This window comes from Cryptotermes secundus, unplaced genomic scaffold (assembly GCF_002891405.2).
Source record: "Cryptotermes secundus unplaced genomic scaffold, Csec_1.0 scaffold825, whole genome shotgun sequence".
Taxonomy (NCBI): Eukaryota; Metazoa; Arthropoda; class Insecta; order Blattodea; family Kalotermitidae; genus Cryptotermes; species Cryptotermes secundus.
The window spans coordinates 426,997-438,531 of NW_019738888.1; the positions used below are offsets into that span (position 1 = coordinate 426,997).

The following is an 11,535-nucleotide window of genomic DNA, read 5'->3' on the forward strand; positions in this document are numbered from 1 at the left end:
ACTCGTTATGCGAAACGTCGCTCGTTAAGCGAGTCACGCCTTTACAATTTGTTTTGCTCGTTACGCGAATTACTCGTTATGAGAGGTGCTCGTTAAGCAAGGCTCCACTGTATGTGTATGTGTGTGTGTGTGTATATATATATATACTAACGAATGACATGGTGATGAAGCAGGGCTAAGTATGCTCTGCTTGCCACCTGCTTCAAGCTGGTTTCTGGCTTGGCTTATTCTTCGACCTGAAGATGGAAGCATTTTTTTTTCAGAAATGACTGTTGACTTTCATCGGACCAAGCGGCACTATATCGCAGAGAATGAACGCTTCATAAACATTGTTGTGAGACCCTCAAATCCTAGATAAGACGATTAGTATGCAATAAATTTGGATGGAAGAGGAATGAAGCAGTCTTGATCTAATCTGAGGTATCTCACGGAATTATCCTGAAAATGAGGACAACTTCAGGATTTGAACTCGGGACTTCCGGAATACAGGGCACTTAACCACGACGTTGGTCGAGATTCTTCCTGAAAATCATTATCCTCTCATTTAGCCAAGAAATTGTTGGCCTTTCAAGGAACTCAAGGGTCCATTCACTGGATCCCGACAAGGTAGCCTATTTTCACCTATTCGAATCCAGTTCGCATCCTCACACTTACTTCCGTAAGATGTAAGGTACAAGCCGTGGAGGCCCATAAGCTTGTGAGACGTCGAGGCTCCCACATTTTCTCTCGACAGTCGGCCTTATGCGCTGGCCGCCCTTTACCCTCCAGGAATATTCCTGGTAATCATTTCTGTTAGAGGCTGAGTCATCACCAGGGACAAAGTGCGGCTGGAAGTATTAGGTCAACTGAAAAACTCACCTCATTGGGACTCGAACATGCCACCATCCGGCTAGTAGCATAGTGCCTCAACCAACTAAGCTACCGCGTGCCCCCTTTCCGGAAGATATATTTTAATATTACTTTATTAGCCCGAATATAAGGACAGTTTCTTTTGACAAACATTGCTTCTTAGAGAAAGGGTCGCTTTATTTTCGGGTCCTTCAGAATACAGGTAAATATGAAGATCAGTACTTCTAGTTGTTAACTATTCGTGAAAATGCCTAGAATTACATTGAAGGTATTACATTCTGAATAGGAGAGATTTTACTTCTTTTTGCTTAAAACCCTGTAACAGGCTGTGGAGGACCATAGGGTTGTGAGACGTCGAGGCTCTCACATTTTCTAGGCAATCGGCTCATAGATGGTGGTAAGATTGTTAGCCTTATGCGTCGTCGCCCTTTACCCCAGGAAGATTCCTGGTAAAGATTTTTCCCTTCTTCATGTCGTCCAGACCTGCTCTGAGGCCCATCCAGCTATATATTAAATGAGTAGCGGTGGAAATTTACTCCGGGGTAAAGCGGCCGGAAAATGAAGCTGACCGCTCACCTAGAACAAGTGTCGACCTCAAGAATGAGTGGATCTATACATCCAATCCCCCATACGTCTTCTTGGAGTAGTGTTTAATTAGTTAAGCACAGGACAACTTTACGTTTTTAAAACCATCAGAAAAAATAACAGTTAATTTTGTCGAAAAAACTTTCTGATTTTTTTCTTTTTAGAAAATGGAGGGTCGCTTTATATTCGGTCTTATATAATATCCTCCTGTCCATGTCTAGGTCTCCAAAGTGGTCTCCTACCTTTAATTTTTATTTAAAACTTTGTATTAATTTCTGAACTCCCATCCGTGCTAAACGCCTTCTCCCCCTGACTTGATAGCCAAAATAACAGCTGGCCGTCGAGCCCTTAGCCAGTCATTTCATAGACTGATCAACCTCGCTTTACAGGTGTTTCCTCTCAGACTTCAAAATGGGCGATTCACCCTTGCGTCATTCTCTTTGCTTTAAAACCCTGCTCAGATGCATGTGCTAGATCTTAATTTGTTATGCAGCGAGCGGCATCTTGTTCAGTGAACTGGTAACTTACTGCCTATTTATGTGGTAATGCACGCAGTGTAACTCTGAGAATGATTCATTTTTCTCTTGCAGCAGCCAAGGAGTTGGTCTGCTTTCACCAAATGTCCGCAGGCAGGTGGACTTTCACGCAGAACAGAAGTGGAGAAATCGGACGCAGCAAGTGTTAGTTCCTCCTCTGCTGCCTGGTTTTATGCTCCAGTTTCAACACAGATAAAGCCAAATAGTTCAGCAATTCATTCCAATGCAAGCTAATTCATCTTCTTCGCAATGTCAGTAGAAAACGACAACCGATTTTTAGACTATTTTACTTCCTGAACAGAAAAAATGAGGCTTATGAGATTTTTTATTTTGTCAATTTTTGAAACAGTTGAAAGAGTTTTCGAAATTTGGTGTGACAGTTATGCCAGTGGAAGTCATCCCGAACTCATGCTTTTTTACTTATTCTAATGAGTAACAACAGCTTTGTAGACGTACGAATTCGTATCTGCTTTAGGGTTTCTTAATATAAAACTACAGTTCTCAAATTATGTGTGGTAATAGATATTCGGAAGAATATATAGGCCTGAAGTCTGTTAATTTTCTTTTTTTTTCATAAAACGTACAACAATAATATATTGCTGAGCAGAAATAGTAATTTAACTTTCAGCTTTGAAGAATTAATTCTTGTTGATCCCTTGAATTTATGAACAAGAAGTTCTGTATGTTTATAGATTAACTGTGGTTTGTAAATCGAGACTTTATATACGCGAAACGGTGCGAACCCTTGAAGTCATATTAGATAAATTTAAAGTAGAAATTATAATTACCTGGACAATGAATTCTTCTCAAATGGAAAGCAACATATTTACCGCACTGAAAACAACACAGGATATAAAATCGAGGGAGGATTCGAACCTAAGACCATCACAACCTCATCACGATATTTTATCACGTAATTCGCTTTTGTTACTGAATTATAAATTTACATGAGATCTACTTATGTATAACACTAATAACATAAGATTTGCAGGACTGGAAATCTGTTTATTATTATTATTATCATTATTACTATTATTATTACTATTACTATTAATTAGATTTCTTGGTCAGGTTAGGAGAAAAGGAGAACGTAAATAACCACTGGCCTTTAACATTGTTGCTTCCTTCACAGCTTCGGGATTATATATAAAAAGCTGATAATTGCATCTTTCAAAATCTCTTTCAGTTTCTCAACTCTGCAATCACTTTTTATATTAAGTTTTAGGGCACCCGAAACCCTTTAGGACGCCCAGTAATTCCGTCGTTTTTTACGTATGAAACAGCTTGAGAAATGTGGATGGATTTTCTTGAAATTTGATTCTGCAAAACTGTAAAAAAACTATGAAGAAGAAGTTTCAAATAAATCGAACAAGTTTAATAATCACTTTAGACCCGCGTTTCTGCGCACATTTCACTAAATTCGTACCCCAGAGAAAATTATTTCGAACAAACTGCGCAGAGAAAGATGAAACACGTTTTGTATCCAATAATTTCTACGAAAATCTAAATGTTTTCCAGATAAATGAACAAAAGAGACGTCACAAGTATATTTTCGATTTTGCGTATTCAGTAATCAACCATGGCGTAATCGAGATTAAGGAAAATAGTACGAAAATATTTATTGATTTCGGACTGTTTCAAAATCCTATCTGTTTTATTTTTTAATGCAGTAATCCATTGCAATATGACTTCGAAGCATGTATTAAATAATTACTATAAATACGTATATGTTGTTTCGTTTTAATTAAGCCAATTTTAATGCAGTGAACAATAGGAATTCAGTATTACGTACTTCATTATTAAGTACACAGATATCATTTCTCGCAAAATTGAACATCACATAAGAGGGAATAGCTTCATGTGAATTTAATATTTGTTTAGAGCAGGGAAAATTTAATTCTGGCTTTAAGTAATTCGTTTATATTTCTTCGGCTGAACGCGCCTGTTCAGTGTACACTGTACAGTATACATTCGCCATCAACTTTAGACATTTCATTAACAAAATATCTCCATGGAACTGAGCCTTCTTGAGAAGCCGCCACTCGTGCAGTTACTCAAGAATTTCCAAACATTTTACTGAACACAAAGGTTCATTACCGCGTTCACAAGAACCCTTCACTAGTCCTCATCCTGAGCCAGATCAACCCAGTCCATATCAGTCCATCCCTCCTCTCCAGGACCCATTTTAATATTATCCACCCACCTACGTCTGGGTCTCCTAGTGGTCTCTTTCGTTCTGGCTTCCCTCCAGTATCCTATATGCATTCGTCTTCTCCTAATTCGTGCTACATGCCCTGCCCATCTCATCCTCATTGACTTGATCATTCTAATTATACTTGGAGAAGCGTACAAATTATGAAGCCCCTCATTATGCAGTTTTCACCAACCTCCTGTCACTTCATCTCTCTTCGGTCAAAATATTCTCCTCAGCACCCTCTTCTTGAACATACTAGGTCTATGTTCCTCCGTTAATGTCAGAGACCAAATTTCTCACCCATACAGAACCACCAGCAAAATTATAGTTTTGTATATTAAAATTGTTACATCTCTATAGAGAAGACGAGAAGAAAAACGATATTGAACTGAACGGCAGGAAGCATTACCCGATTTCAATTTCCTCTTAATTTCATCCTGAATGAGATTTTATTTGTTACTCTCCTCAAATATTTGAACTGTGTCACATTTTCAAGGAATCTGTTAGCTATCTTCATGTCATTATTTTGCCCTTCATTCTCGTAGCGAGACAGCAACATTCTTAGTTTTCTCTGCGTTTACTTCTAGGCCAAGCTCCTTACTACCATCAATTAAAGTTTGTGTGTTTTTCTTTATGGTATCTATGTTATCTCCCAGTAGATTCACATCATCAGCATAGACCAACAGCTGATATGTCCCATTTAATTTCAGTTTCTGGACCTTCCTAATGACATATTCTAAAACAAAGTTGAAAAGCAGTGGCGATAAGGCTTCTCCAGACATTTCATTGGGATGAAAATATCACTCTTATTGGCACGCCAACGATATATCAGAACTGTAAATACGATGAAGCTTGTTAGTCGCTGACTGCGTTTGTACGATTCACAGTGTTTGAAAAATTAATTCTGTTTTTATTCTTATGGATATTTCAGTCTTTCTTCAGTACTTAATATCTCCTAAGAACGGATATGTTTCTTATTAAATTAACCGAAGTCATTCCTCACTTGTACGGATATCCTCCTTGTACTTTCCTACTGTTCGGTTTATTAAGTTCCTATTGTTGAGGGAAAATACAAGTTTACATTGTGGATAAGAATGGAGGGGCTATTGTCACGCGAACAAATGTTATACGTATAAAAATTATAATGCTAATATTGATTTGTTAGTTGAATTAGGTCCGTCATCATTTGTATATTCTTCATGAATCACTTGGTGATGGCTTGTCTTGGTCGAAACATATTGCGAGTGGAATAATAAAAATATTTGTTCATGTGAGGGTAGCGCCTTCAGTTTTAACTGTAAGCGCCACGAACAGGTTACATTGTGGATGTTTGAGAACAACCTTCTGAGGAGAATATTTGGATACAAGTGTGAGGATGTAACAGATGGACAGAGAAAATTACGAGGAGTTTCATAATTTGTACTTTTCTCCAATATTATTAGGTTTATTACATCAGGAGAAATTAGATAGCCAGTATATTAGCACAGACGGAGAGATTAAAAATTCGCAAAAAAAATGTTAGTTGGAATATTTGAAAGGAAAAGATCATCTGAGAAACATAGGCATAGATGGGGGAATGGTATTAAAATGGATAGTGAGAAAGTATGAATTAGATTTATGTGCCTTTCATAAAATGTGGGTATTTTCCTGACAAGATTAGCGACATCAGATTGTCATTAGAGTGCTGAATGGAATTAAAGTTGGGCATTATGAAAATCCAAACAAAAATCGCTGAAGAGGTGTAGTCTCTTAAGAACACTACTGAAGAATATTGTTCGTGTGAAAGGGCAGGTGAAGGAAAAGTCATCTTTGTGCTTTTAATTACGTGGCATGAGCACAACATGGAGACACGTGAGAAGTGGAAGTACAGCTCCATGCATTCGTAACCTCAGCAAGGGATGTGGTGAATAATCAGCTTCACGCTCCTGTTCCTTTACACCAGAAGGACCCTTCTTTTCTCATCCACCCAAATATGCACATTGGAGAGGGTCTAGGTGAACTTCAGAGCTGACCTGGATGTGGGGTTGAAGAGGAAAACGGCTGCGACTGTCTGGAATCGAACTCCTACCATCAAGGCCTACCCATTCACTGCAAGTTACTGATCGAAGTATAATGACTCATGTGGAAGTAAAAACAGGCGTCGGACTACTGTCTATTTTTTCTTACCTAACTTTAATTTTGTGCAACCGGTTTTAGGCAAGCCTTGTGTAACCGAAAGGTCAGTAGAAACTGTCATTATACAGAAGGCCTCGCTGAACGGCGCCAACACGTTTATTACGGATGCAAACCTTATGATCTTTTGTGCGAGTGTGTTAGAGAGACAACAAACTTATCGCAATGTCAAGAAGAAATATCCTGCTAAAAGAAGCCGAAATTCAACATCGACAATAGGCCCTACTAATGCCTGTCATTGTGGACCGCCTCTGTGGTCTAGCGGTCAGAGTTCCTGGTTACAGATCCAGAGGTTCGGGTTCGATTCCTGGCGCTACTGGATTTTCTGAAAACTAGTGGGTCTGGAATGGGTTCCACTCAGCTTTGTGAGGATAATTGAGGAGCTATTTCAAGAAATAGCGGCTCCGGTCTAGAAAATCGAAATTAACGGCCGTGGGGATTCGTTGCTCTGACCACGCGACACACTCTATCCGCTAAAGTTGACACTAACTTCGCCGACAGGCGGCGGTCGCTCTGTCGACATGGTTCGCTTACGGACTCTAGGCACGGAGAGAATACCTGTCGTTGGCCATGATCCTGATGCACTTCTATCCGGATTCCTCCTTCATAAAACATCTCCATAAGGACCGTCTGCATGATAACTTTCATACTACTTGTGTACATTCCAAATGTACGGTTTCCAAGAGGCTTTCATACCAAAATTATACGTTTGTATTCCCTTCCCTGCAACAGGTTCAGTCAGTCACATCCTCTTAGACTTCACATCCTCACTGACTCACTCACTCAAGGAACTGAGCCCTTCTTGAGAAGCAGTCAATTGTGCAGCTACTCGAGAACTTCCCAGCAATTCATGGAATCCGAAGGTTCACATCCTAACTTTATAAAATGATTTGTAATATAATGCCCTGAAATCTCTTCATTCTACATCCTCTTATGTGAAGATGTGTTCTATACGACTTATGTTTGTATAATAATATGCAATAAAGTCACCAAAATATTCAAACAATTCTGCTGTACTCATTGTGCTCGTGCATGATGAGGTTTCAAAACGTACCTAGCCACGAAACCCCAAACCCAATATTTAAGCCAAAGATAAACAAAGGGACGCACGTACAAAAGTACGCTATTTATACGAATATATAAAATGTACGTTCTTTATTTTATCTGTAATTTTTCCACATCCATGGCCGGGATGTATGAAACACACATTATATACATATTTTTCTACATATTTCTCCTCACCTTTCTATCCAACCATTCATCTTTCTAACTGTTCATTCACACAAACTTCCATCTGTCCATCCATTCATTAATACGGACTATTTCATGATTAGGACTAATTCATGCCGTCACATGCTTCTAACTGCCCATTCAAATCCAGTGTTTTCAGTGCATTAAATTGCATTATATAGATGGATGGAACACGTTGAAAGAAGAACGTTATGTATGTCAACAGATGTCATCAAGTAACCACTGACTGGAATGACACTTCATCTGTGATAAAATGAAACTTACCCATCTTCCCTGGTATGATGTCGAACTGAGCTGGGGCATCGTGAACAAAAACTGGTCTTGTGGACAATTCCTGAAACAATAATATTACTAGTCACTCTCCATGGTCAACACCGTGACAAACCCCAATTCAACAGCCCTTGATCTGCTTCGTTTGCTTTAAATTGAAATCGTCAATTCAATTCTATGCATAGGATTCATCACTGATAACCGATGTCTCTACCGCGCATGCGCTGATTTTATTACGAATGTTGTTTTGAATCTAGATACAGAGATTGTGTCTTTATTCGGGGCGATCTTTCATAGAAAAAAACAATGATATTTATTTTTCGGTTATGTATTACGAAAATTATATCGTTTCACTTTTGCTTTTTCTATTATACTTTATTCATGTACCAGAATAGTGCTGATTTGAAGAAGAAATTTACTCCTAGGCTCTGTAGTAAATACATCAGCATCCATCGCTATGTGTACAATTGTATTATGCTAAATATATGAATCTGAATAAATAATTACACGCTGGTGTATGCTTTAAGGAACATGAAATTTATCTCACGGTCTAGTATGTGTAAACGACTATTATTTATTCATATACCCACTAAACTTTGTAACTCTGGAAATATTATTTTAATCATGCTGATAACGAAGTCATTGGGAACTTTCATCCTCAATCTGTTTTCTAAGAGCTGTTTTAATATTATCCTTCCATTTCCTTCTTCATCTCCGGAGGAGTTCTCATCATAGTTATGTCCGAATTTATTTTCCCTTCGATTAGAGCTTCATTCCCATCCGAGGCAACGCGTACTACTTCACTAATCTAGTAATACCAGTTGACACATGTAGATATTACGTTCTTCATTACTTAACATCGGAAATTGTTCTATATCCCTGTTAGGTTCAGCTGGTTTCAGCACATTTTGTTCTCAAATATTTGTTATGCATGTTTTCCCTTGAAATCTAAGTACCGTGTTTTCTAACCTCTCCAACTACAATAATAATTTAACATGTTTTCAATTGTTAATGTTTCTAAAAAAAGAACGAGGTGATAAAAAGTTTTTGAATTGAATATCAAGAAGATGAAATGAACTGATTCAGCATATATTCCATTGGTGGGATTTTGTGAACACACAATTGGGCCTTCAGGTTATAAAATAAACTAAACATTATCTGGGTGAATAATTATTAATTACTTCTGAAAGGCCTGATGATACAAGCAGTTCCTTATTATATGTACAGTAATAACTTTCCAAGCTTCACTGCTTTACGAAGATGCTGTGGACGAACTTATATGAAACAATCTGAAACTCGTAGCAGCAGGTAGAGATAATAGGCTAAATTGTGCAGGTGGTAAGCATCTAGCTGTAAACAGACGTAGTATGCTATAATTACGGTACATATATCTCATTGTTGTCCTTTGTTCAGCTCATTGTAAATGTCCGGCAAGAGAACGGAACAAAGGGTACACTGCACTATAATAACCAGCTTCAGTACATGAAACCATTTTGAGCTTAGGGCTGCGTGAGAAGCAGGTCACTGCTACCAAGATAATGGAAGTAGTTTCTGAGAAGGAACTGAAGTCCGGTAAGAGCAACGTGACGTTATGTGGCGATCTTACGCTGAATAATATTTTTATTTATTTAAATTTTAGCAATCAGAATATTACATAATTCTATAATTTAAAGTGCTGATTACTCATTAGATATACTAATGACTAGTGGCGTGAACAGGTTGATATCAAGCGAAATCACCTGTGTAATCTATAATTAGTATCTATACATTAACTTAAGAGTAGTTCACTTGGCCACAGTTTCACTGAATAATGACATCGGTGGTAGCATACAGGGTGATTAACGAAGTTTTACCCCGGCTTATGGTACATATTCCTGGGGTTATTTCCTGCAAAGTTTCCTTATAAACTTGTGGTCGATTTTCAATAGTTACGGAGTAACAATAGGTTTTCGAAACGCATCATTGTGAATGCAGCGCTATGCTTCAGCGTGGACGACCATACGTTCCAGTCAGCTATGTCAGCAGATAAGGTAGACCGGTTTGAATGTTGCGCGTAGGTAGATAGAGCGGTTCATACGCGTGCGACGCATTGTGTTGACGTGCAGGGAGACATTTTTTAAAATCTTATGTAAATCCAGTCGTCTTCTAAAGCACTACAGTTTAAAGGAAACAGATTGATAGAAGGGTGTGATATGCAACCATTGGTATGTTTACAGAATGGGATGCTGAAAATAATGTAATTTTGTAACACAAAATCGATGAAAAATGTTGCACAATGCAAAATTAAGAAATTTAAAAGAAAGATTTGGTTTTAGAATGCTTTTTTCCGAAAACATTAACGATTTAAAAGGTGTTTATATTGTATTTCTAATTTGTTTTTACTGAAATTCGAAGAAAAAAAGATTTTTCGCCAGTTTTAAAATTACTGTATTTCTTTAATTATGAGTTGGATACCATTAGTATATTAACATATTTTGTTCCAAATTACCTCAGGAATGCCCTCCCTAAGTGGGGGAAAAACTTCGTGAATCACCCTGTATTTTCGTTTTAAATTCCATTAGTATGGCAACGGGCTATACATAGTGACAGGGCGGTTTTAAACATGTACTATCTTCGGTCGCTCTAACGCTGGGATCGTAGATTTGAATCCCATTCAAAGCATTAATGTCTGTCCGCGTTTATGCTGTGTTTGTGTTTTCCTGTGTGGGTAGCGGCCTTGCGTCGGACTGATCCCCCGTCCAAGCAGCCCTACCGAATGCCTATTAAAGTTAACCAATCGAAGAGTTTCACGGATGCCCTATGCTCCAAAGTGGGAGAGCAACAGGAATAGATAGATATAGATAATATGACAATAAATTCCATGGAAAGAGTTCTGCATGAGAATCTAATAGTAACTCACTTAGTTAAGAAATCCCCCTCCTCCTATGGAATCCGAAGATTGTTACTTGTTCAGAGGAGTCCGTACACCTGATCCCTACATTGAAAGATGAATGTAGTCCGCGCCCTTTTTCTATAAGGTCTAGTTTATTATTATCATCACTTAAGTACCAATTGTTCTAAGTGGTCTCTTCTATTCTGCTTATCCGAGCAAAACTTTGTATACATTTCTCCTTTCCCAAGCGATCTACAAGCCTCACCCATTTCATCCTCCTTCGTTTGATCCCCCTAATGATGCTAATGGTGTCTCATATAGAATACGAATGTGGAGATCTTCGGAAGGCCTGTGTAAAGGTCAATGTGGGGGCATGGCAGTCGCGACTGCGCAGACGAATCAAGAGACTTTCTGGGACCGCATACTGCAAAGAACTTTATTAAGCTCTATACAGTAGAACCTCGGTACGCCGACCAGACTTACAGTACCACAGAACAGAAAGGCAACTCCAAATATAAAAAATGGAATTAATTGTAAGATTTCAGGTTTTCACGGCGGTGACTATGAAGAAAGCCGTATTCTGGGATGTGTCGCCGTGTAGATATTGTGTTAACCGACGTTACGGAGGAACGTATTGCCTCCATCTTCAGGGTAGAAGAAAAAAGAGGAGGTGATAAGTTCCTCCGAAACGTCGGTTAACACAATATCTACACGGCGCCACATCCCAGAAGACGGATTTCTTCATGGATTTAATTATTTTACTTTCTTTTAATACAAATGAGTTCTTATGAAATAATATATATTAT

The 11,535-nt window shown here is 38.3% G+C and overlaps 1 protein-coding gene across 1 annotated transcript in view; it reads right to left on the reverse strand.

Annotated features, from left to right (window-relative positions):
* LOC111871280 (calpain-C) overlaps nucleotides 1-11,535 on the reverse strand; it is an 87,304-nt gene that overhangs the window by 38,388 nt on the left and 37,381 nt on the right. The window contains exon 3 of the mRNA XM_023864268.2: nucleotides 7,852-7,921. Within this exon, the coding sequence (XP_023720036.1) occupies nucleotides 7,852-7,921 (70 nt within the window). The remainder of the gene's footprint in view (nucleotides 1-7,851; nucleotides 7,922-11,535) is intronic.